At 48.4% G+C, this 27,056-nt stretch overlaps 1 protein-coding gene across 2 annotated transcripts in view; it reads left to right on the plus strand.

Annotated features, from left to right (window-relative positions):
* The first annotated feature begins 629 nt into the window (after positions 1 to 629).
* The window catches only part of man2c1 (mannosidase, alpha, class 2C, member 1), an 83,489-nt gene continuing 57,062 nt past the window's right edge, over positions 630 to 27,056 (plus strand). For both annotated transcript variants that reach the window (XM_068015354.1, XM_068015355.1), the window contains exons 1-7: positions 630 to 736; positions 1,758 to 1,828; positions 3,215 to 3,392; positions 9,632 to 9,821; positions 13,059 to 13,165; positions 17,284 to 17,394; positions 26,034 to 26,126. In XM_068015354.1, the coding sequence (XP_067871455.1) occupies positions 713 to 736; positions 1,758 to 1,828; positions 3,215 to 3,392; positions 9,632 to 9,821; positions 13,059 to 13,165; positions 17,284 to 17,394; positions 26,034 to 26,126 (774 nt within the window). In that variant the 5' untranslated portion in view covers positions 630 to 712. The remainder of the gene's footprint in view (positions 737 to 1,757; positions 1,829 to 3,214; positions 3,393 to 9,631; positions 9,822 to 13,058; positions 13,166 to 17,283; positions 17,395 to 26,033; positions 26,127 to 27,056) is intronic.

The raw sequence follows: 27,056 nt of genomic DNA on the forward strand, positions 1-27,056 counted from the left end.
GTTGCACTTTTTTCACATGCTACAGTGTGATAATTTGTAAGATTTGATTAAAATGCCCAGCAGATGGCAAAACTGCATATCAGCAGCTGAAGACATGTTGCCCTTCTGTCTCTTGTAGGCTGTTTGGTGCTTGCTGTCCAGTTGAATCTCTCTCCTACTTTCTGACACCTTCACGTATCCCGTATGAGAGGCAGTGAAACGAGACTTCACACCTGCTATAGTTGGGGTTCCTTTGGCCCAAACGTAAGTACAGATTGAAAAAGTAGACTGACTGACTTGAGACATTTTTAGTTCGTTCAAAACATTCTAGGGTATCTCAAGTATCCCAGTTGCAAATATTAGAATATTCCCACTTTAATGAAAGTTTGTGTTAATGAAACTTTGTCAACACCTGCTCAGTTCAGTCCTATTAACTGAGGCTAACTTGTGCCAAGATGACATTCTTCCCCCATTTTGTTAGAACTTCATTAATTACAAGCCTTTTTTATTTTCTGTTTTTCTTTTTGTGAATTTTTCTCATGCTGGGGAACTGTAAATTGAGTGTTACAGGGGATCTGACCTGGATTTAAACTGATGCCAATTCTCACAATCATTAATTGATCTTTTTGCTGTAGATGGTGGACTCTTGGTTCAAGGTGACGCTGACCATTCCGAAGGGTTGGAAAGGTAAGGAGGTGCACTTCGTGTGGGAGAGTGATGGAGAAGCGATGGTATGGAGGATGACATCCCCGTCCAGGTATGGTAAATTTGCAGTCTGGTGCTAATTAATTTTGAATGGAACAGTATTAAAACCCTTTAAAAGGGACTGTATATTTCAGTTAATATAATCGAGTAACTTGAAAGTTAACTCTTGTTTACCTCACTGTTGTCTAATCAAAATTACTGCCCATACACAGTGTGGTTATTGCACACTGTTTTAGTTACAGGCCCTAATTTTCATGACTCCTCAAAGCCTGTCCACCATCTACATACACAGGTCAGGAGTGTGATGGAATACTCTCCACTTGCCTGGATGGGTGCAGCTCCAACAACACTCGAGAAGCTCGACACCATCCAGGACAAAGCACCCCGCTTGATTGGCACCCCATCCACTAACATTCACTCCCTCCATCACCGATGCACAGTGGCAGCAGTGGCACCATCTACAAGATGCACTGCTGCAACGCATCAAGCCTCCTTCAACAACACCTTCCAAACCCGTGACCTCTGCCACCTAGAAGGACAAGGGCAGCAGATGTATGGGAACACCACGGCTTGCAAGTTTCCCTCCAAGTCACACACCGTCCTGTCTTGGAACTATATTGCAGTTCATTCACTGTCGCTGGGTCAAAATCCTGGAACTCTCTTCCTAACAGCACTGTGGGAGTATCTACCTCACATGGACTGCAACGGTTCTAAAAGCAGCTCACCACCACCTTCTCAAGGGCAATTAGAGATGGGCAATAAATGTTCTGATGAAAGATCACAGACCTGAAACATTAACTCTGCTTCTGTCTCCACAGATGCTGCCTGAACTGCTGAGTATTCCCAGCACTTTCTGTTTTTATTTCAGATTTCCAGCATCTGCAGGATTTTGCTTTTATTATAGGCAATAAATGCTGGCCTTGAGAGTGATGCTCACATCCCATGAAAGAATAAAAAGTTACATAGCAAACTCTGGGTATTGGATCTGTATAAAAGCCTAAATATTAAGTAAAATGGAATCAGCCTCTTTAAGACGTAGTGTTTTAAACTTCTAAAATTAATTATGGCATCAGGGACTCACCAAAGAAGGGGAGAAGAGCAGCTACATCCTGATGGAGAATCTCACGGATGAAGATCCTCACAGGTCAGCATTAATAGCCATTCAGCTTCGGGCTACTCTATATTCGATGGTTCTCCTGGGGTTGGTTCCAATGTACCTTCTAATAAAGTGATTCTGAAAATAGATGGGTAAATCTCTTGGCAAAGTGCTATAACTAAAAAGCCTTTCCACATAGAATTCCACCATTATTCCATAGAATTTTTCAAAAATTCAGAGACTGGATAGGTTAGGGTTGTTTACCTTAGAGCAGAGAAGGCTGAGGGGGGACCTGATTGAGGTATACAAAATTAGGAGGGGCATAGATAGGGTAGATAGGAAGAATTTTTTTCCCTGAGCGGAGGTGTCAATAACCAGGGGCATAGATTTAAGGTAAGGGGCAGGAGGTTTAGAGGGGATTTGAGGAAAAAAAATTTCACCCAGAGTGGGGTTGGAATCTGGAACACACTCCCTGAAGGGGTGGTAGAGGCAGGAACCCTCATGACATTTAGGACGTATTTAGATGAGCACTTGAAACGCCATAGCATACAAGGCTACGGGCCAACTGCTGGAAAATGGGATTAGAATAGATAGGTGCTTGATGGCTGGCATGGACATGATGGTCCGAAAGGCCTGTTTCTGTGCTGTATAACTCTATAACTCTATGACATTATGACTCTAAAATTATGGTATTTTTTGAATCGCTGACTGTGTGTGTCTTTCTGTTTGTTCTCCCTCCGTACCGTGTTCTCCCTCCCCCCCATACCATGTCTCATGCGCCCCTATACCGTCCTCCCCTCCCCCCCGGTCCCGTGTTCCCCCACCCGTACCTCCTGTGTGTCTCCCCCACCCCCCTGCCCCTCGTGCCGGCCAGTTTCTGTATCATCTGGAGATTTCTTTATTGTGCCGCCTACATTTACGTCTGGCTGAAGTTTGACCTTGCTACAGGGATTGTGACCACAGTTTTGCTGACAGAAGCTTCTGTTTGTCCTTTTAGGGCAAGACATTGACATTATCTCAATATTTTAGGAAGCATTCTGTTGAGGACAAATCTTAGCTATCCTGACATCCAAGAGTAGGAAACATTTTTAATGCATATAGTTTTATTATTTCAGGTGAACTTTGGTAGAAAACTACTGCAGCCTTGGCACATAAGTTAGATCCAATCTGAATGGGGTCCTGGTAGGGTTTTTTCCATCAAATGGGGAATTGGGAAGCTAATCTTGCTAATCTTGACCAAGTTTCAATGAAGGAGGGCAAGTGGCTGGAAGGAGATGTAATGGGAGGGTGATCTTTGTGCTCTGTTCACCTAGGGTTAGGTCATTTAGTAAATGATAACTGGTTGATATATCTATGTGCTGGTCTTTTTACTTCCTCTGTCTGGCAGAGGGGACAAACTTGCCACAGACACATGTATTTGTTTACTTTCTCCAGCTTGGAGCTTTATGTGGAGCTGGCGTGCAATGGATTGTTTGGAGCAGGGCAGGGGTCCATGATTTCACCCCCTGACCCAGACCGCAAGTTCACCCTCTACAAGGCCGAGCTGGTTGTCTTCAACAGGGATGTTCATGAACTGCTGATTGACTTTGAGATCCTCTGTGATATGGCAAAGGTACAGGACAACTGAAGCGCTCAGTGCAAGGGCACATTTATCGTAAGGGAGCCTACGTTCGGTACATCATTCCCATGTAATGTTTAAAACACCTTCTATCTCTTTGGAGATATTTTGCATGTAGATTTCTACACACCAACAATGGTCAGATCTTTCAGGGCCAGAATAGGCAAGTAAGGCACTCTGTTGACCTCAATCATGGGCTCACATTGCCTCTGAACTGAGAATGGGTTGGAGGTGCAGGGAAGAGGGTCACTGTTGAGGTCATTTTTGGGGACACTGGAATTATTCACTCTGTTGAAAACCAGATGCCATTTTACTTTCTTTTTTTGGCCTAAAAATCTGTCAGTTGGGGAGTGTGAAATGAATCATTTCAGAATCAAAGAATGGTCACAGCACAAAAGGAGGTCATTCAGCTCATTGTGTCTGTGAGAGGGGGATGGGGGGCAGAGATGGGGATGGGGGCAGAGAGAGGGATGGGGAGAGGGGGGAGACACGGGGGGAGGAGACAGAGAGAGGGGGGGGGGAGGAGACAGAGAGAGGGGGGGGGGGAGGAGACAGAGAGAGGGGGGGGGAGGAGACAGAGAGAGAGGGGGGGGAGGAGACAGAGAGAGAGGGGGGGGGAGGAGACAGAGAGAGAGGGGGGGGGAGGAGACAGAGAGAGAGGGGGGGGGAGGAGACAGAGAGAGGGGGGGGGAGGAGACAGAGAGAGGGGGGGGGGAGGAGACAGAGAGAGGGGGGGGGGAGGAGACAGAGAGAGGGGGGGGGGAGGAGACAGAGAGAGGGGGGGGGGAGGAGACAGAGAGAGGGGGGGGGGGAGGAGACAGAGAGAGGGGGGGGGGAGGAGACAGAGAGAGGGGGGGGGGAGGAGACAGAGAGAGGGGGGGGGAGGAGACAGAGAGAGGGGGGGGGGAGGAGACAGAGAGAGGGGGGGGGGAGGAGACAGAGAGAGGGGGGGGGGAGGAGACAGAGAGAGGGGGGGGGGAGGAGACAGAGAGGGGGGGGGGAGGAGACAGAGAGAGGGGGGGGAGGAGACAGAGAGAGGGGGGGGGAGGAGACAGAGAGAGGGGGGGGGAGGAGACAGAGAGAGGGGGGGGGAGGAGACAGAGAGAGGGGGGGGGAAGGAGACAGAGAGAGGGGGGGGGAAGGAGACAGAGGGCGGGCACACGGAGCCAGAGGGCGGAGGGGGGGCACACGGAGCCAGAGGGCGGAGGGGGGGCACACGGAGCCAGAGGGCGGAGGGGGGGGCACACGGAGACGGAGCCAGAGGGCGGAGGGGGGGGCACACGGAGACGGAGCCAGAGGGCGGGGGGGGGGGCACACGGAGACGGAGCCAGAGGGCGGGGGGGGGGGGCACACGGAGACAGAGGGCGGGGGGGGGCACACGGAGCGAGAGGGCGGGGGGGGCACACGGAGACGGAGCGAGAAGGCGGAGGGGTGGCACACGGAGACGGAGCGAGAGGGCGGAGGGGGGGGCACACGGAGACAGAGGGCGGAGGGGGGGCACACGGAGACGGAGCGAGAGGGCGGAGGGGGGGCACACGGAGACGGAGCGAGAGGGCGGTGGGGGGCACACGGAGACGGAGCGAGAGGGCGGTGGGGGGCACACGGAGACGGAGCGAGAGGGCGGGGGGGCGGCACACTGAGACGGAGACAGAGGGCGGGGGGGGCACACGGAGACAGAGGGCGGGGGGGGGCACACGGAGACGGAGACAGAGGGCGGGGGGGGGGGCACACGGAGACAGAGGGCGGGGGGGGCACACGGAGCGAGAGGGCGGGGGGGGGCACACGGAGACGGAGCGAGAGGGCGGGGGTGGCACACGGAGACGGAGCGAGAGGGCGGGGGGGGCACACGGAGACAGAGGGCGGAGGGGGGGGCACACGGAGACGGAGGGCGGAGGGGGGGGCACACGGAGACGGAGGGCGGAGGGGGGGCACACGGAGACGGAGGGCGGAGGGGGGGGCACACGGAGACGGAGGGCGGAGGGGGGGCACACGGAGCCGGAGGGCGGGGGGGGGCACACGGAGACAGAGGGCGGAGGGGGGGGCACACGGAGACGGAGGGCGGAGGGGGGGCACACGGAGACGGAGGGCAGAGGGGGGGCACACGGAGCCAGAGGGCGGGGGGGGGCACACGGAGACGGAGCGAGAGGGCGGAGGGGTGGCACACGGAGTCGGAGCGAGAGGGCGGAGGGGGGGCACACGGAGACAGAGGGCGGAGGGGGGGCACACGGAGACAGAGGGCGGAGGGGGGGCACAAGGAGACAGAGGGCGGAGGGGGGGCACACGGAGACGGAGCGAGAGGGCGGAGGGGGGGCACACGGAAACGGAGCGAGAGGGCGGAGGGGGGGCACACGGAGACGGAGACAGAGGGCGGGGGGGCACACGGAGCGAGAGGGCGGAGGGGTGGCACACGGAGACGGAGCGAGAGGGCGGGGGGGGCACACGGAGACGGAGACAGAGGGCGGAGGGGGGGGCACACGGAGACAGAGGGCGGAGGGGGGGGCACACGGAGACAGAGGGCGGAGGGGGGGGCACACGGAGACAGAGGGCGGAGGGGGGGGCACACGGAGACGGAGCGAGAGGGCGGAGGGGGGGCACACTGAGACGGAGAGAGAGGGCCGGGGGAGTGGGGGGACACAGCGAGACGGAGAGAGAGGGCCGGGGGAGTTGGGGGACACAGCGAGACGGAGAGAGAGGGCCGGGGGAGTGGGGGGACACAGCGAGACGGAGAGAGAGAGAGTGCGGGGGGACAGAGAAAGAGAAAGTGAGAGAGAGGGCGGGGGGGGGGGGAAAGAGAGAAAGGGAGAGAGGGGGCGGGGGTGGAAAGAGAGAAAGAGAGAGAGGGGGCGGGGGGGGTGGAAGAGAGAAAGAGAGAGAGGGGGCGGTGGGGGGGAAGAGAGAGAGGGGGCGGGGGGGTCAGAGGAAGAGAGAGAAAGAGAGGGCGGGGTGGACAGAGAGAGAGCGGGGGCGGGGGGTGGTACAGAGAGCGGGGGGGGGGGGACAGAGAGAGAGAGCGGGTGGTGGACAGAGAGAGAGAGGGCGGGGGGGGAGAGTGAGGGCGGGGGGGAGAGAGAGAGAGTGAGGGCGGGGGGGACAGAGAGAGAGAGAGTGAGGGCGGGGGGGACACAGAGAGAGAGAGTGAGGGCGGGGGGGACAGAGAGAGAGAGGACTGGGGGGTGGACAGAGAGGGCGGGGGTGTACAGAGAGAGAGAGAGGGAGTGCGGGGGAGGACACAGAGGGCGGGGGCTGGGGTAGAGAGAGAGGGCGGGGGCTGGGGCAGAGAGAGAGGGCGGGGGGGGAACGGAGAGAGAGAGAGAGGGCGGGGGTGGACAGAGAGAGAGAGGGCGGGGGGGTGGACAGAGAGAGAGTGGGCGGGGGGGGGGGACAGACAGAGTGCGAGAGAGGGCTGGGGGGGGGACACAGACAAAGAGAGTGAGGGCGGGGGGGACAGAGAGAGGGAGAGGGCGGGGGGGGGACACAGAGACAAAGAGAGAGAGAGGGCGGGGGGGTGGACAGAGAGTGGGCGGGGGGGTGGACAGTGCGAGAGAGGGCTGGGGGGGGACACAGACAAAGAGAGTGAGGGCGGGGGGGACAGAGAGAGGGAGAGGGCGGGGGGGGGACAGACAGAGTGCGAGAGAGGGCGGGGGGGGGGACACAGAGACAAAGAGAGAGTGAGGGGGGGGGGTGGACAGAGAGAGAGAGAGGGCGGGGGGGGACCAGAGAGAGAGAGGGCGGGGGGGGGGACAGAGAGAGAGTGGGCGGGGGTGGACAGAGAGAGAGGGCGGGGGCTGGGACAGAGAGAGAGAGAGGGCGGGGGGGCACAGAGAGAGAGTGAGGGCGGGGTGGGCAGAGAGAGTGAGGGCGGGGTGGGCAGAGAGAGAGAGGGCGGGGGTGGGCAGAGAGAGAGGGCGGGGGTGGACAGAGAGGGAGGGCGGGGGGGGGGGTACAGAGAGGGAGCGAGAGGGCGGGGGGGGGGGATAGAGAGAGAGAGGGAGCGAGAGAGGGGGGATAGAGAGAGAGGGCGGGGGTGGACAGGGAGGGAGGGGGCGGGGGTGGACAGAGAGAGAGAGAGGGCGGGGGTGGACAGAGAGAGAGAGAGGGCGGGGGTGGACAGGGAGGGAGAGAGGGCGGGGGTGGACAGGGAGGGAGGGGGCGGGGGTGGACAGGGAGAGAGGGCGGGGGGGTACACAAAGAGGGAGAGGGCGGGGGGATACAGAGAGAGAGAGGGAGAGGGCGGGGGGGGGCAGACAGACAGAGAGAGAGAGAGAGAGAGGGCGGGGGGGGTGGGTGGGGGGACCAGAGAGAGATAGGGCGGGGGTGACAGTGAGAGAGAGAGGGCGGGGGCTGGGACACAGAGAGAGGGAGAGAGGGCGGGGGGGTACACAAAGAGGGAGAGGGCGGGGGGATACAGAGAGAGAGAGGGAGAGGGCGGGGGGGGCAGACAGGCAGAGAGAGAGAGAGGGCGGGGGGGTGGGTGGGGGGACCAGAGAGAGATAGGGCGGGGGGGGGGACAGAGAGAAGAGGGCGGGGGGGACAGAGAGAGAGAGGGCGGGCGGGGGGGCGACAGAGAGAGAGAGAGAGAGATTGAGGGCAGGGCGACAGAGAGAGAGAGAGGGCGGGGGTCAGAGAGAGAGAGGGCGGCGGACAGAGAGAGAGAGAGAGCGGTCGGGGGGGACAGAGAGAGAGAGAGAGAGGGGACAGAGAGAGCGCGGCGGGGGGACGCACAGAGGGGAGGGACAGAGAGAGAGAACGGGGGGGGGGTGGGCAGAGAGAGAGTGCGAGTGAGAGGACAGAGAGAGAGAAAGCGGGGAGGGGACAGAGAGAGGGCGGGGGGACAGGGAGAGAGGGCAGCGGGGGGGACACAGACAAAGAGAGAGAGAGCGGGGGGGTGGGCAGAGAGAGAGAGCGGGGGAGTGGGCAGAGAGAGAGAAAGCGGGGGGGCACAGACAGCGAGCGAGCGGGGGGCAGACAGAGAGAGAGAGAGAGCAAGCGGGGGGCGGACAGAGAGAGAGAAAGCGGGGTGGACACAGAGAGAGAGGGGGACAGAGAGAGCGGGGGGGGGAACACAGACAGAGAGAGCGGGGGGATGCACAGAGACAGAGCAGGGGGGCGACACACAGAGAGCGCTGAGGGGGACAAAGAGAGAGCGAGAGGACAGAGAGTCGGGGGACACACACAGACACAGCAAGAGAGCGTGGGGATACACAGAGCGAGCAGGGGGTGGACAGAGAGAAAGAACGCAGGGGACACAGAGAGCGAGGTGGGGGGACACAGTGGCGCAGTGGTTAGCACCGCAGCCTCACAGCTCCAGTGACCCGGGTTCAGTTCTGGGTAATGCCTGTGCGGAGTTTGCAAGTTCTCCCTGTGTCTGCGTGGGTTTTCGCCGGGTGCTCCGGTTTCCTCCCACAGCCAAAGACTTGCAGGTTTATAGGTAAATTGGCCATTATAAATTGCCCCTAGTGTAGGTAGGAGGTAGGGAATATGGGATTAATGTAGGATTAGTATAAATGGGTGGTTGTTGGTTGGCACAGACTCGGTGGGCCGAAGGGCCTGTTTCAGTGCTGTATCTCTAAATAAATAAATAAAAATAGATTTTAAAAAATGAGAGCGAGAGAAGGGGGACAGACAGGGGGAATGGCGAGGGGGTGGTGGGTGGATACAGAGAGGAGGGAACACAGAGAGAGAGAGAGTGATCAAGATCACTCCTGACAGAATGACATCTATGCGGAATATTCCGCATCCCTGCAACAAGTGTGCAGGCAAACATTGACTACTTGTGCAAGCAAAAAAATGCGAGGTATCTCACTAAATCAGTGTCCAACATAATGAAGAAAATGTAAGTCAATAAATTAGTCTTCTCATTTAAAACTTCGTCACAAAAATGCAACCTTCTTGTTGTTTTGATTAATAGTAAGATAAAGTTTTAATGCCTTTATCTTTCTGAAATTGTCTCACTGTCCCCTTATGTAAGACGAGTTGTAATGTGGCCCTCCCGTGCGTGAAATGGTTGGACAACCCTGATCTAGGCTGACAGTGCAGTACTGAGGGTGTGCTGCACTGTGCCATCTATCAGATGAGACGTTAACCCAGGCCCCTTCCTATTTCAACACGCTGTGTGGACATACTATTGATTTCAGCTGTAACATGTTATTGGAGTCAAATAGCTTATCGTACTAACAACTATTTGTTCCATCTTTTATCCCCCCACTTCACCCCGCCCCCACCTCCACCGCCAGCTCCTTGGCGATGAGAATCAGCGCAGCTATCAAGCATTGTACACTGCCAATAAGATGGTCAATGCCTGTAATGTGGACGACCCAAGCACCTTTGCAGAAGTTCACAGACTGGCCAGTGATTTTCTTCAGCAGCAGAATGGCGAGAGTCAGCACACAGTGCATGCAATGGGGCACTGTCACATTGATACAGGTCAGAGGAAATTTACGTCAGTCGGTCACTGAAGAGTTTAGAGTTACATATAAATAATGATCATAAAATATACCTCTTCACCTGCAAGATTTATTTCATTGTTGCCCCTCTGATTATAGCCTTATAGTCATTCTTGGGTATCTGTTATTCTGTGTACAAACTATTTAAACCCTTGACTGGTCTACAGCCTGCAATGCATCCCAAGTATTTAGTTCTATATGTAAACTATCTGAATGCTTCAATTAGATTACAACCTGGAACTCCAACCCAGGTAGGTTAAAGTTGCTGTCATGGAGCCTGACTAATTAAAAATCCAATTCACTAGTTCAGATGGTCTATATAGAAATAATGAATACCTGGGGCAAGTTACAGGATGTAACCTAATTGTGAGGATTATGTCAAAGAACAACTTGAATTTATATGACACCTTTTTAACATAGTAAAATATCCCAAGGCACTTCATAGGAGCGTTATCAAACAAAACGTTACATAAGGGAATAGTAGGCCAGATGATCAAAAGCGTGGTCAAAGTGGTAGGTTTTAAGCAGCGTCTTAAAGAAGGAAAGAGAGGTCGAGGGAGGAAATTCCAGAGCTTAGGGCCTTGACAGCTGAACGCACAGTTGCAAGTAGTGGAGAGGTTAAAATCAGGAATGCGCAAGAGGCCAAAATTGGAGGAGGGTAGATATCTGGGAGGGCTGTAGGGCTGGAGGAGGTGAGTGAGATAGGGAGGGGCAAGGCTGTGGAGAGATTTGAAAACAAGGATGAGAATTTTAAAATTGCAGCGTTGTTTATCTAGGAGCCATTCTAGGTCAGCCAGCACAGTCCTGTAATATACAAGGGTAGAAATGACTGTTGGTGCAGAGAATTTCTCAACAAAAGCATAAAACACAGAATTGGGCCTGAATTGTTTGTAGTCCTGTCTTTAACTATTGTTTGTAGACCCATGCCTAGAGTTTTGAGCCCATGATCTAGGCTGAGGGAGTGCTGCACTGTCAGAGGTGCAGTCTTTCAGATGAGACATTAAACCAAAGCCCTGTCTGCGCTCTCAGATAGACGTAAAGTATCTCGTGTCACTATTCAAAGGAGAGCAGGGGAGTTCTCTTGGTGTCCTGGATAATATTTATCCCTCAGCCAACACCTAAATATAGATTATCCGGTCATTGTTTCACTGCTATTTTTGGGATCTTGCTGTGCATATTTGTCTGACATGTTCCCTACAGCAGTGACTACACTTGAAAAGTATGTCATTGGCTGTAAAGCACTTTGGGACTTCTGGAAATTCTAGTAGGTTCTACATAAATGCAAGTTCTTTCCAATCATTGACCCACCAACCAAGAGAAATAGTCTTTCCCTATCTCACTCTGTCAACATCCTTCATAATTATAACATCTTTTTGAAATTACCTCCTGCCATTCACTGCTTCAGAGGGAATAGTCCTAGTATCTCATCTCCCATCCCTGGCATCGTCTGGTGAACGAATGCTGTTCACTCTCTGGCTTTAATATCCTTTCTGTATTGGACCCAAAACTGCACACAGTGCTGTAGTAGTAGCCGAACCAGTGTTTGGTACAAATTTGTCCTTATTACTTTACTCTTGTATACATGTTATTCAAGGAGGTTTTCACTAAAGCTTGTAATAGCAGCTAAATTGTTTGCTGGTGCAAATAGTATGCTGAATATTTTATTGTTGTGGCAACTTTAAATTACTAACTAAAACTATTCAGTTTACAACAGAGTAAAACAATCTGCACATGAGTGTGCTGCTGCCAGAAGTTATTCAGGCATTGTATTTTTCTCCTTGAAAGGGTGATGGAAGCAGATTCAATAATAACTTACAAAAGAGAATTGGGTAGATACTTGAAGGGGAAAAACTTGCAGGGCTATGACAAAAGAGCTGGGGAGTGGGACTAATTGGATAGTTCTTTCAGAGATGGGCCAAATGGTCTCCTGTGCTGTATGATTCTATTGGTCAGCACCAAACTATTTTTGTGAAGATGGCATTGTTACAAGATCGACTGTTTTGAACTAGATATTCAAGTCAAGAATTTAGTTCTTTTTAAATTCGTTCATGGGATGTGGGCGTCACTGGCAAGGCCAGCATTTCTTTGCCCTTGAGAGGGTGGTGGTGAGCCACCTTCTTGAACCGCTACAATCCATGTGACGAAGATATAGTGCTGTTAAGGAGGGAGCTGCAGAATTTTGACCCAGTGACAGTGAAGGAATGGTGATATAGTTCCAACTCAGGATAACGAGTGATTTGGAGGTGGTGGTGTTCCCATGTGTCCGCTGCCCTTGTTCTTCTGGGTGGTAGAGGTCGTGGGTTTGGAATGTGCTGTCGAAGGAGGTGTGTTGAGTTGCTGAAGCGCATCTTGTAGATAGTAGGCAGCCACGGCTGAACGATTGGTGGAGGGAGTGCTATCATCTGTAAGATCACCTTGCTGGAATCAAGAGCAACTCTATAAATTTACACTTCATTTTGGCTGCAAAGGATCTCCACAGTCATTCTTCATAATAGTATATGGGTGGATCTTGTCTTTGTGCGATAATATAAAACCAAGTGATAGCGAGATGGAAATCTGTCTTACATCCCTCCCGATTTTTATTGTTTCCATGGAAGTATAAGTTGGGAGAGACGTGAGATGGGCTGCTGATTCATTATCATACACAAAGTCAAAATGTGACCTATAGAATCTTACAGCACTGAGGGAGGCCATTGGGCCTGTGCCATTAGGGCCTCTTTAGGCCACTAAATAAATAAATGGACAAAAGCTCTGTATCCTTTACTCCTTGTCCTACTTGACTACATGTGTTGCTTATATTCCCTTGAATATAAAAGATAAAGAGGTGATCTAGTTGAGATGTTTAAGATAATAGAGTAGTTGGAGGGAAATTATTTCCTCTGGTAGGGGAGTCCAGAACAAGGGGGCCTAACCTTAAAATTAGAGCCAGGTCATTTAGGGGTGATGTCAAGAAGCACTTCTTCACCAATAGGCTAGTGGAAATCTCGAACTGCCTCCCCAAAAAGCAGTTGGGCTGGGGATCAATTGAAAATGTCAAAAATGAGATTTTTTGTTAGTTAAGTGTATTAAGGGACACAGAATCAAGGTGGGTAGATGGTGTAAAGATACAAATCAGCCATGTTCTAGTTAATTGGGGGAGCAGGCTCAATGGCCACCTTTTGTTATTACAATCTGTGTGATTGGATTTAGTATTTTAATAGAATTTTTTGTTAAACAGCCTGGCTGTGGCCATATGAAGAGACTATTCGAAAGTGTGCTCGGAGCTGGGTGTCTGCACTGCGACTCATGGAGAAAAATACAAGCTTCATCTTTACTTGCTCGCAGGTGAGACGTGGGTCAGTGCTGTTTAAATTTTGCTGTTTTCCCTTCCCCCACACAGCAGTAATCAAGAGTGCAGGTCTCCCCGCCATTCCCTCATGCCCACTCTGTAATCTGCAAATAGGAAGTTCAAGTGGGTGGAATAAGTTCGATGTTTCTCTGATTTTCCAGTGTTGCCTTCAAAAGGAAGCAACAACTCCACTCAAATCTCATCATGGCCCCAGGCTTGTGTCTGAATGTGTGTGACTTTTTCATCCATTTGTTAGCTTTGTTTTGGTGGGGGTGTTGCATAGGCTCATCGAGGTGTTTCAGGTGATTAAAGGAATCGATAGAGTAGATAGCGAGAAACTGTTCCTTCCGGTGGGAGTTACCAATCTCAGCCACGATTTTTTTATTTTATTTTTTTATTGATACAGCACTGAAACAGGCCCTTCGGCCCACCGAGTCTGTGCCGACCATCAACCACCCATTTATACTAATCCTACACTAATCCCATATTCCTACCACATCCCCGATATCCCCCTACCACCTACCTATAGTAGGGGCAATTTATAATGGCCAATTTACCTATCAACCTGCAAGTCTTTGGCTGTGGGAGGAAACCGGAGCACCCGGCGGAAACCCACGCGGTCACAGGGAGAACTTGCAAACTCCACACAGGTAGTACCCAGAATAGAACCCGGGTCACTGGAGCTGTGAGGCTGCGGTGCTAGCCACTGCGCGGCCCTGCGAAAATTATCTTACAAAAAAAATCCCTTCCGAGTCTCTCATGAGATTTTCACTTTGCCTGCTGCCTTAATGGTGTTGGTGCCTTTAAAGGCCCAAGAAGCTTCCAGACTTTCTCCTTTTAATTCATAGTTGTGGTCAACAATTTTCCATTACTCCTGAGAGGAGGTTCGGATGTTCAGCTCCTGGTCCAGCATCGCTTCAATCTTGAAATTCTTAATCTCGTTCAGATCCCTCTGTGGCCTCACTCCTACCTATCTCTATAACCTCTCCTACGAGTAGTAGACTCGCCAACTTTAAGGGCATTTAAGTGGTCATTGGATAGACATATGGATGAAAATGGAATAGTATAGGTCAGATGGTTTCACAGGTCGGCGCAACATTGAGGGCCGAAGGGCCTGTACTGCGCTGTAATGTTCTAATTCTAAATACCCCTAGAACCCTTGAACTCTGGTGTCTTGCATATTTCCCTGTCCCCACCCCCCCCCCCCCCCCGCCTTATTGGTGCCTGTGCCTTCAGCTGTCTAGACGCTAAAGCTCTGGAATTCTCTCCCTAAACCTCTTCCTCTTTTCCTTCTCTTTTACACCACTCTATAAAGTTTACCTGTTTGTCCAAGCTATCAGTCAGCCCTCCTAATAGCTCCTCCTTTGGCTTGGTGTCAAGTTTTGTTTGTGTTCCTGTGAAGTGCCTTTGGATGTTTTACTATGTTAAAGGTGCTATTTAAATCCAAGTTGTTGTGTAGCACTCTGGGACATTGGAGAATGCGAACGATGGTATCTAAATACATGCCAGTTAGCCTAACATCTGTTGTGGGGAAAATGCTAGAATCCATTATTAAGGAGGTTGTCGCAGGACATTTAGAAAATCATAATACGAGCAGGCAGAGTCAACATGGATTTGTGAAAGGGAAATTGTGTTTAACTAATTTATTAGAGTTCTTTGAGGAAGTAACAAGCAATGTAGATCAAGGGGAACCTGTAGATGTGGTGTACTTGGATTTTCAAAAGGCATTCGATAAGGTGGCACATCAAAGGTTACTACACAAAATAAGAGTGGTGTAGGGAGTAACATATTAGCATAGATAGAGGATTGGCTAGTTAACAGGAAGCAGAGGGTAGGGATCCCAGAACCGTGACAGGGTTCCCCATGTCCTCACTTTCCACCCCATCAGCCTCCATATCCAAAGGATCATCCTCCGCCATTTCCGCCACCTCCAGCGTGATGCCACTACCAAACGCATCTTCCCCTCCCTTCCCCTGTCAGCATTCTGAAGGGATCGTTCCCTCCGCGACACCCTGGTCCACTCCTCCATTACCCCCACCACCCCGTCCCTATCCCATGGCACCTTCCCCTGCAATCGCAGGAGGTGTAATACCTGCCCATTTACCTCCTCTCTCCTCGCTATCCCAGGCCCCAAACACTCCTTTCAGGTGAAGCAATGATTTACTTGTACTTCTTTCAATGTAGTATACTGCATTCGCTGCTCGCAATGTGGTCGTCTCTACATTGGGGAGATCAAGCGCAGACTGGGTGACCGTTTTGCGGAACACCTCCGCTCGGTCCGCAAGCAGGACCCTGAGCTTCCGGTTGCTTGCCATTTCAACACTGCCCCCTGCTCTCATGCTCACATCTCTGTCCTGGGATTGCTGCAGTGTTCCAGTGAACATCAACGCAAGCTCGAGGAACAGCATCTCATCTACCGATTAGGCACACTACAGCCTGCCGGACTGAACATTGAGTTCAATAATTTCAGAGCATGACAGCCCCCCATTTTACTTTCATTTTTAGTTGTTTTTTCTGTTTTTACATTTTGTACAACCTTTTTTTTGCATTTATTTCATTTCATCTTAGTTTGTTCAGTTTGCTTACCCACTTTTTTTTCATGTTTGCACTTGCTGCTGTTCAATATTCAGTCCGTTAATACCTTTTCTGTACTAATGCTTTGTCTTTCAACACACCATTAACACACCATATTGTTTGCCTTTGTTCCATGACCTTTTGGTCAGCTATGTTGCCTTTTCCAATCTGCACTTTCTCCTTTGTTATCTCTTGACCCACCCCCACCTCACTTGCTTATAACCTGTGACATTTTTAATATTTGTCAGTTCTGAAGAAGGGTCACTGACCCGAAACGTTAACTCTGCTTCTCTTTCCACAGATGCTGCCAGACCTGCTGAGTGGTTCCAGCATTTCTTGTTTTTATTTCAGATTTCCAGCATCCGCAGTATTTTGCTTTTATTATATAAGAGAGTAGGGATAAATGGGTCATTTTTGGGTTGGTAGGGTGTGACTAGTGGAGTGCCACAGGGATCAGTGCTAGGGCCTCAACTGTTTACAATCTACATCAATGACTTGGATGAAGGGATCAAATGTGTGGTAGCCAAATTTGCAGATGACACAAAGATAGGTAAGAAGGTAAGTTGTCAATACATAAAAAGTCTACAAAGGGATATAGATTGGTTAAGTGAATGGGCAAAAAATTGGCAGATGGAGTATAATGTGGGAAAATGTGAACTTGTCCACTTTGGCAGAAATAGAAAAGCAGAATATTATTTAAATGGCAAGAGATTGCAGAACTCTGCAGTATAGAGGGATCTGGGTGTCCTGGTAATTAGTATGCAGGTACAGCAAGTGATTAGGAAGGCAAATGGAATGTTGTTGTTTATTGCAAGGGAATATAATGTAAAAGTAGGGAAGTTTTGCTACAGCTGCACAGGGCCTTAGTGAGACCACATCTGGAGTACTGTGTACAGTTTTGGTCTCCTTACTAAAGAAAAGATAAAATTACATAAGCAGTTCAGAGAAGGTTTACTCGATTGATTCCTGGAATGAAGGGTTTATATTATGAGGAAAGGTTGAGCAGGTTGGGCCTATATCCGTTGAAGTTTAGAAGAATGAGAGGTGATCTTATTGAAACATTTAAGATCCTGAGGGGACTTGACAGGGTGGATGCTGGAAGGATGTTTCTACTTATGGGCAAGACTAGAATTAGGGGACACAGTTTAAAAATAAGGGGTCTCCCATTTAAGATGCAAATGAGAAATTTTTTCTCTGAGGGTCGTTAGTCTGTGGAATTCATTTCCTCAGAGAGCAGTAGAGGCTGGGTCATTGAATATATTAAAGGCTAAGTTAAATTGTTTTTTTGATAGACAAGGGAGTCAAGTGTTATTGGGGGGGGGGGCGGGCAGACAAGAAAGTGGAGTTGAGGCCACAATCAGATCAGCCATGATCTTATCTAATGGTGGAGCAGGCTCGAGGGGCTGAATGGCCTACTCCTGCTCCTAATTCAGATGTTCGTAGATTCTTTTTCCAATTACATTTTGAGTTTAAGGGCTTAAAGAGGTAACTGATATGGAATTAAGAAGAGCTGCTAACATTTCCTTTCACTTTCTAACAGGCACAGCAGCTGGAGTGGGTAAAGAGCTGGTATCCAGGCTTGTACACACAAATTCAGGAGTATGCCGAGAAGGGACAGTTTGTCATAGTAGGAGGCACCTGGGTGGAAATGGTAAAGTATCAGAGTAATGATTAGCATGTACTGCATGCTCCTTCATATTCACGTCAGCTTAAATGTCAGTTTATCTCCGCTAATAGTTCTTTGAGTCAAAAGGTGAGATAACGTCCTACTCCAGGGTTTGAGAGCACAGTCTAGGCTGACACTCCAAGTGCAGTATGAAGGAGTACTGTGTTGTCTGAGTGCCATCCTTTGGATCAGATGTGAAGAAGAACAGTGAACCCTGCCAGTGACCTGACTAATATTTCTCCCTGAATCAACGTCACCGAAACCAAATTAGCTGATCATTGATCTCATTGCTATTTGTGGAGTCTTGCAATGTGCAAAATAGCCTTCAGAGTAATGTGTTACATGTGAAGCACTTTGAGATGTGACAAGATGCTATAAACATGCAACTCTTTCATTACTCACAAGACACCTAACAGTTACAAAGCGCTTTGTTCAATTCAATGCACAATACTGCTGCCTGACATTTCTGCTGTAGCACAGTTAAGCCCACAAATGAAGGATTCGACTTAAATTTGCCAAAGACTGCAACATAACTGTCTGTCAGTTACAGATGTTATTAAGCTCTATTCTAACTTGTAAATATCAAACAAGTAGACTACAAATGCATACTGTAAGGTTTTCCTCAAACTTCTTATCTCCAAGATAGACCTCCGTTAGTCAGTACTTTAGAGTTTAATTAATTTTATTTTTATTTTATTTTTATTTTATTCCTCTGGTTTTGCTCCCTTAATTCTCCGGTCGCGAAGGTGGCAACTTGTACTGCGATGGATGCATTGCCTTTGATCTTCCAGAATTCCCTGGTTTCTAAATGGTCCCTGTTTTTTTTATTCATTCATGGGATGTGGGCATCGCTGGCTAGGTCAGCATTTATTACCCATCCCTTACTGCCCTTGAGAAGGTGGTGGTGAGCTGCCTTCTTGAACCGCTGCAGTCCATGTGGGGTAGGTACACCCACAGTGCTGATAGGAAGGGAGTTCCAGGATTTTGACCCAGCGACTGTGAAGGAATAGTGTATAGTTCCAAGTCAGGATGGTGTATAGCTTGGAGGGGAACTTGCAGGTGATGCTGTTCCCATGTGCCTGCTGCCCTTGTCCTTCTAGGTGGTACAGGTCGAGGGTTTGGAAGGTGCTGTCTAAGGATCCTTGGTGCGTTGCTGCAGTGCATCTTGTATATGGTACACACTACTGCCACAGTGCATGGGTGGTGAAGGGAGTGGATGGGATACCAGTCAAGCAGGCTGCTTTGTCCTGGATGGTTTTGAGCTTCTTGAGTGTTGTTGGAGCTGCACCCAACCAGGCAAGTGGAGAGTATTCCATCACACTCCTGACTTGTGCCTTGTAGATGGTGGACAGGCTTTGGGGAGTCAGGAGGTGAGTTACCAGTGCAGGATTCCTGGCCTCTGACCTGCCCTTGTAGCCACAGTATTTATATCACTGCTCTAGTTCAGTTTCTGGTCAATGGTAACCACCAGGATGTTGATAGTGGGGGATTCAGTGATCGTAATGCCATTGAATGTCAAGGGGAGATGGTTAGATTCTCTCTTGTTGGAGATGGTAATTGCCTGGCATTTGTGTGGTGTGAATATTGCCACTTAACAGCCCAAGCCTGAATATTGTCCAGGTCTTGTTGCATTTTGACACGGACTGCTTCAGTATCTGAGGAATTGCGAATGGTGCTGAACATTGTGCAATCATCAGCGAACATCCCCACTTCTGACCTTATGATGGAGGGAAGGTCATTGATGAAGCAGCTGATGATGGTTGGGCCTAGGACACTACCCTGAGGAACTCCTACAGCAATGTCCTGGTACTGAGATGATCGATCGCCAACGAGCACAACTATCTTCCTTTGCGCTAGGTATGACTCCAACCAGCAGAGAGTTTTCCTGCTGATTCCGATTGACTCCAGTTTTGCTAGGGCTCCTTGATGCCATACTCGGTCAAATGCTGCCTTGTTGTCGAGGACAGTCACTCTCACCTCACCTTTTGAGTTTAGCTCTTTTGTCCATGTTTGAACCAAAGCTGTAATGAGGTCAGGAGCTGAGTGGCTCTGGAGGAACCCAAACTGAGCATCATTGTAGATTGGATGGTAGCAAACATAACCCCAATATTCAAGAAGGAGGGAGAGAGAAAAAATAGGGAACTATAGGCCAGTTAGCCTCACATCACTAGTAGGGAAAATGCTAAAATCTATTGTTGGGGGATTTGATAATAGGACACTTAGAAAACTAGAATATGATTGGACAGAGTCCACATCGATTAATGAAAGGGAAATCATGTTTGACAATGCCATTAGCTTTTTGAGGTTGTAACTAGCAGGGTGGATGTAGTGTATTTTGATTTTCAAACAGCATTTGATAAGGTGCCATTCAAGAGGTTTTTTACTCAAAAATAGGGTTTGTTGAATTTGGTTAATATATTCGCAGGAACTGAGGATTGGTTAGGCGACATGTTTAGATAGAGGATCTGGATCGGCGCAGGCTTGGAGGGCCGAAGGGCCTGTTCCTGTGCTGTAATTTTCTTTGTTCTTTGTTCTAACACACAGAAAATTGAGAGTAGGAATAAATGGATCATTTCGGGTTACGTTTCATGTAACTAGTAAAGTACCGCAGGAATCGGTGCTTGGGCCTCAACTGTTTATTACAGTCAATATCAATCATTTAGATGAGGGAAACTTCATGTATTGAAGTTTTCTGATGATACAAAATTAGGTAGAAAAGTAAGCTGTGAGGAGGATGCAAAGAGGCTGCAAAAGGATATTGACAGTTTAAGTGAGTGGGCAAGAATGTGGCCAGTGGAATATGATGTGGAGAAATGTGAGGTTATTCACTTCACTAGAACAAATAGAAAAGCTGAATATTTTTTAAATTGGTAAGAGACTGGGAGGTGTTGGTGTTCAGAGCCCTAGTATGCGAAACACAAAGTTAACATGATACAGCAGTCAATTGGAAAAGCAAATGTTATGTTAGCCTTTATTATAAAAGGATTGGAGTATAAGGGTGAAGAAGTCTTACAGCAATTGTATAGGACCTTGGTGAGACTATACCTGAAGTACTGTGCACAGTTTTGGTCACCTTACCTAAGGAAGAATATATTTGCCTTTGAGGGAGTGCAAGAAGTTTCACTAGACTGATTTATGAGATGAGGGGATTGTCCTATGAGGAGAGATTACACTGGGACTATATTCTGTAGAGTTTAGAAGAATAAGAAGTGATCACATTGTATCGTATAAAATTCTCAAGGGACTTGTTAGGGTAGGTGCTGGGCGGGCGTTTCCCCTGACTGGAGAATCTGGAACGAGAGATCACAGTCTTAAGATATGGGGACAGCCATTTAGGACTGAGATGAGAAATTTCTTCACTTAAAGGGTGAGAATTCTCGACCCCAAAGAGCTGTAGATGCTCAGTCATTGAGTATATGCAAAATAGAGATCGATAGATTTTTAGGTATTGAGGGCATTAAGGGATTATGGGGATAGTGCAGGAAGGTGGAGTTGAAGTAGAAGATCAGCCATGATCTTCTGAAATGTTGGAGGACGCTCCTCCGATTTCTTTTGTTCTTATTTCCTGCTGTCTGGGAGGTGGACCCAGAATAGCACTCCCTCTATGTCATAGGAGAGACATCGGGCCTTGGCATGACTGGGATTTAAATATTCGTTGTGTGGGGTATTCTAGATGCAGGCGGGTATCCTGAGTTCTCCTGCACTGTTCCAAAGTCCTCAATCATTTTTTTAGGATCATAAAACTGAATTCATTGATAAATCAGATCAAATGTAAAAGGAACTTTCCTCTGCCACAGTTTGTTCTTCCAATTTACATTTGGGTAGACATCTGCAGTAGAAGAGCTAACTTCCGCACATAGTGGACTGAATGGCATGTTTCCATGCTGCAGTTTCTATATTTCTCTCTCCTTCTGATTTTAGATATCAACAGAACAAATAACCAAGCATATCCGAACAAACTACCACATACTACCCTCCCTCAGCGGATGAATCAGTACTCCTCCATGTTGAACACTTCTTGGAAGAAGCACTGAAGGTAGCAAGGACACAGTATACTCTGAGTGGGGGACTTAAATGTCCATTAGCAAGAGTGGCTGCGTAGCACAAACTGTTGACCAAGCTGGCCGAGTCCTGAAGGACATATCTGTCAGAATAGGCCTGTGGCAGGTGGTGAGAGAAACAACACAAGGGAAAAACCTACTTGACCTTGTCCTCACCAATCTATCTGTCGCAGGTGCATCTGTATATGACCATATTGGTAGGAGTGACCGTCGCATTGTCCTTGTGGAGACGAAGTCTCGTCTTCATGCTGAGGACAAGCTCCATCATGCAAGTGCCTGAACAGATCTAGCAGGTCAAAGCTGGGCATCCATGAGACGCTGTAGGCCATCAGCTGCAGCAGAAATGTATTCCATCACAACTTGTAATCACATGGCCTGGCATATCCCTGACTCTACCATTACATCAAACCAGGGGACCAACCCTGGTTCAATGAAGAGTGTAGGAGAGCATGCCAGGAGCATCACCAGGCATACCTAAAAATGAGCTGCCAACCTAGAGAAGCTGCAACACAAGATTAGGTTCATGATAAACAGCTATAGACAGAGCCAAGCGATCCCACAACTAACATATCAGATGAAAACTCTGAGTCCTACCATATCCAGTCGTCAATAGTCAATTAAACAGATAATGGGAGGAGGAGGAGGTTCCATGAATGTCCCTATCCTCAATGATGGCAGAGCCCAGCAAGTGAGTGCAAAAGGCAAAGTTGAAGCGTTTGCAAGAAGCTTCAGTCGGAAGTGCTGAGTGGATGATCCATCTCAGCCTCCTCCTGAGGTCCCCACCATCACAGAAGCCAGTCTTCAACCAATTCGATTCACTCCACAAGATGTCAAGAAATGGCTGAACTCACTGGATACAGCAAAGGCTTTGAGCCCTGACAACATTCCGGCTGTAGTACTGAAGACTTGTGCTCCAGAACTAGCTGCACCTGTAGCCAAACCATTCCAGTAATCTACAACACTGGCATATACCTGGCAATGTGGAAAATTGTCCAGGTATGTCCTGTACACAAAAAGCAAGGCAAATCCAACCCTGCCAGTCATAGCCCCATCAGTCTACTCTCGATCATCAGTAGAGTGATGGAAGGTGTCATCAATGGTGCTATCAAGTGCCACTTACATACCATTAACCTGCTCAGTGATGCTCAGCTTGGGTTCCTCCAGGACCACTTGGCTCCAGATCTCATTACAGCTTTGATCCAAACATGGAACAAAAGAGCTGAATTCCAGAGGTGAGAGTGACGATCCTTGACATCAAGGTAGCATTTGGCTGATTGTGGCATCAAGGAGCCCTAGTAAATGTGAAGTCAGTGGGAATCGGGAGGAAAATTCTTCACTGGCTGGTGTTATACCGAGCACAAAGGAAGATGGTTGTGATTGTTGTAGGCCAATCGTGTCGGCCCCAGGCCATCACTGCAGGAGTTCCTCAGGGTAGTGTCCTAGCCCCAACGATCTTCAGCTGCTTCATCAATGACCTTCTCTCCATCAAAAGGTCAGAAGTGGGGATGTTCGCTGATGATTGCTCAGTGTTCAGTTCCATTTGCAACTCAGCAGGTAATAAAGCAGTTGATACCAGCGTGTAGCAAGACCAATGTGGAGTTTGCAAGTTCTCCCTGTGTCTGCGTGGGTTTTCGCCGGGTGCTCCGGTTTCCTCCCACCGCCAAAGACTTGCAAGTGATCGGTAAATTGGCTGTTATAAATTGCCCCTAGTGTAGGTAGGTGGTAGGGAATATGGGATTACTGTAGGGTTAGTATAAATGGGTGGTTGTTGGTCGGCACAGACTCGGTGGGCCGAAGGGCCTGTTTCAGTGTTGTATCTCTAAATAAAAATAAAATAAACATATTTGGGCTTGAGCTGACAAGTGGCAAGTAATATTCGTGCCACACATTTGCCAGTCAATGACCATCTCTAACAAGAGAGAATCTAACCATGTCCCCTTGATATTCAACAGCATTATTGTTGCTGAATTCCCCATCATTAACATTTTGGGGTCACCATTGACCAGCAACTTGACCAACCGCATAACTACTGTGGCTACAAGATCAGGTCAGAGGTTGGGTATTCTGCAACAAGTAACTTACCACCTCACTCTCCAAGCCTGTCCACCATCTACAAGGCTCAAGTCAGTAATGTGATGGAATACTTTTGCCTGAATGAGTGCAGCTCCAACAACACTCAGGAAGCTCAACACCATCCAGAACAGAGCAGCCCGCTTAATTGGCACTCCATCCACCCTCTTAAACATTCATTCCCTCCACTACTGGTGCAGAGTGGCAGCAGTGTGTCCCATCTACAAGATGCGTTGCAGCAACTCACCATGCCATCTCGACAGCACCTTCAAAACCTGCAACCTCTACCACCTAGAAATACAAGGGCAGCATATGCATGGGAACACCACCACCTGCAGATTTCCAAGTCACGCACCATTCTGCCTTGGAACTATATCACTGTTCCTTCACTGTCGCTGGATCAAAATCCTGGAACTCCATTCCTAACAGCACTAGATGGACTGCAGTGGTTCAAGAAGACAGCTCACCATCACCTTCTCATGGGATATTAGGATTGAGCAACAATTGCTGACCTTGTCAGTGATGCCAACGGCCCATGAATGAATAGTAAAAAGGATCTGGCACCTCCCCTTGATGGAATGGTTATTTGTCTGGCTAGGAATTTCGGGTGAAAACTTGCATTCTGTCACTCCATAGCATAATATTGGACCATTCCCCAATGTTTTATAACTATAAAGACAACTTGCATTTACATAGTGCCTCCAATGTGGTAAAATGTCCCAAAGCGGTTCACAGGACCGTAATGGGACAATAGTTGGCCCAAAGCCACACAAGGAGATATTGGGGCAGGTGCCAAAATTTTGGACAAAGAGGAAGGTTTTGAGGCCTGTCTTAAAGGAGGAACGAGAAAGAACCGGAGAGGTTTAGGAAGGGAATTCCAGAGTTTAGAGTCTTGGCAGCTGAAGGGACCAATGGAGCAATGAACATCAAGGGTGAGAAAAAGGCCAGAATTAGAGGAGTGCGGAGATCTCAGAAGGTTGTGGGTCTTGTTACAACTGAGGTGGGAGGAGTGCACTGTTTATTCTAGTTCCACTTCTTCACAGGTCACAACATATATTTAAATTTTCCCACTTACCGATATGGTCAATTATATACTCTATTTTTCCCAGAATAAAACACACTAACCAGGTTTCTTTTATAAACACAAAATTATCAATTTATTATAAAACAAGTTCTGGTTCATTAACCAGTAATGAAGTAAAGCATAAACACACAGATTGAAATTTTAAAGTTTCCTTTTATCTTAGCCTCTCACGTTCAAACATACACGTACACCGATTAACTGGAAAAGGGATTTTGATTTTTTTTAGAGTTCTGTTACAGCCAAAAAAAACACTTGGGCTGAAAACAGCAGATGAGATATGTTGTGTTCCAAAACCGCCATACAGTCTAGCCTCCGAGTACATGTAGATAGGTCACTGGGATCTTTTAGAACAGTTCTTTTCAGGCAGCGGTGAGAATTAATTTAGCAGGCTTTTCTTCAAAGCCATAGATAGGTCACTGGGATCTTTTAGAACAGTTCTTTTCAGGCAGCGGTGAGAATTAATTTAGCAGGCTTTTCTTCAAAGCCAGGAGACAAGATGAGTTAACATAGTGGACGTCTCAGGATGTTTTAGAGAGGTACTGGCAACCTGAGCTGGGTTGTGGTCTTCTTTCTTCCCTTGGGAATTCTCTGCTACTTCTGCAGGCTTTTAAAGAGATGGAACAGGCTGGGCTGAGCTGGAGATCTGTCCTTCTGACTGGTCACTTCTCTGCACACACCTTCCCCGGTTACCAGGGTTTCTGTTCTAGTTTAACAAGTCATGTGACAACCAGTAAACGTTATTGCCAAACTAGTTCTTTCAGTGTCCTCTTGATGACCCTCTTGAAAAAAAAACTGGTCCAGTTTGACTATGAATTCCTCAGAAAATATTTTTAACAAAGAAGCACTGTTATGGAAATAGGGAGAGGCGAGGCCATGGACAGATTTGAGCACAAGGCTGTGAATTTTAAAATTGAGACATTGCCGGAACAGGAGCCAATGTAGGCCGGTGAGCACAAGGATGATGGGTGAATGGGACTTAGTGCAAGTTAGGATATAGGCAGCACAGTGTTGGGTGAGCTAAGTTTAAGGAAGGTGGGAGAGCATTGGATTAGTCATGTCTGGAGATAACAAAGGCATGGATGAGCGATTCAGCAGCAAATGGGCAGAGACAGGAGATATTACCGAAGTGGAAGTAGGCAGCCTTGATGATGGAAAGGATAGGGAATCAGATAGGTTCACATAGGACACGGTGTGTTTGATCTCCAGTACAGGGCTACTCCCCAAAAATTTTACAACTATAAAGAAATTAACATTTGTATTTGTTAAGCAATTATATTTAATGTACATTTAGAAATCTTTGTTATGATTACTTCTGTTTTGTCAGTGTTGGGTTGTATTCCAGTTTTACTTGGATTATTAAGTAGTCACAAAGCCAGCCAGTAGGGTGCACTAATGTCCAGGTTTTGCAGGATGGAAACCTCCCTTCTGGTGAATCCATGGTGCGACAGTTCCTCCAGGGTCAAAGATTCTTTCAGCAAGAGTTTGGAAAGCAGTGCTGTGAGGTGAGTCAGTTGGCATGGGAACGAGGCCTTCATTGGAAAGTAATTTCTGCACAGTTACATGAATAAAAAGGAGTAATCGAAAGGGATTTTTGATGCAATCTAGATGAATGTTGTTTGTATTGTAACTGCCTATTTTTGACTGTGTACAAACTGTATCATGTAAGACTAGTTTTTGTGGGAAAGGATGCTCCAGGGATCACTTCTAATGCCTTCACATGATTGACATCCATCTCTTAATACATTTGGTATAAATAGTAATTTATTTTTACAGCAACTTCCTGCCCTAATCCGTGTGTAATTGTTTCCTCTTACACCATTTTTGAAAGCACCATGGCACTCCGATCTGATGCAAGATGACATTGCAATGCTTTAAGACACCAAGTACCCATTCCTCCCATTTCAAAATCTTGCTGGCAACAAGATTGAAAATCAAGTGTAATCTCCGAGTAACCAATCGAGTGCCACTTCCAGCTCATTTTTTAAAAAAAACTTAATTTATATGGTACATAAGAGAAGACTTTGGTTTTTCTAAGAGATGGAAATGATTTTCTGAAGGAATAAGCTGACTGGGTGACATGCTCCTTATGTTTACCATATTTCTTTATGTTTATGTGCTAATATCAACTAACATGACTCTTTCTTTCTCTGCTGTGTGATAGCTCCGATTCATTCTTCAGTGAGTCCTCTGCAGTGCTTGTCATCTTCCATGATCTTTCTCTAACTACTTATTAACGTCTGGCATGCTGTATACTGTTGTATGATGCCATTTACACTTCTCACTTGTATGACTGAGCTAACTCAGGTTCCATTACATTATTCCACATGTTCGTATAAACCCTTCAACCACTTTTTAATCTATACTTTAATAAACACTTGAAATATTCTTCCCTCTACTAACTTCTACTTGGACTTCCTCTTCCGTCAAATGCC

Source organism: Heterodontus francisci, chromosome 35 (genome assembly GCF_036365525.1).
Source record: "Heterodontus francisci isolate sHetFra1 chromosome 35, sHetFra1.hap1, whole genome shotgun sequence".
NCBI lineage: Eukaryota > Metazoa > Chordata > Chondrichthyes > Heterodontiformes > Heterodontidae > Heterodontus > Heterodontus francisci.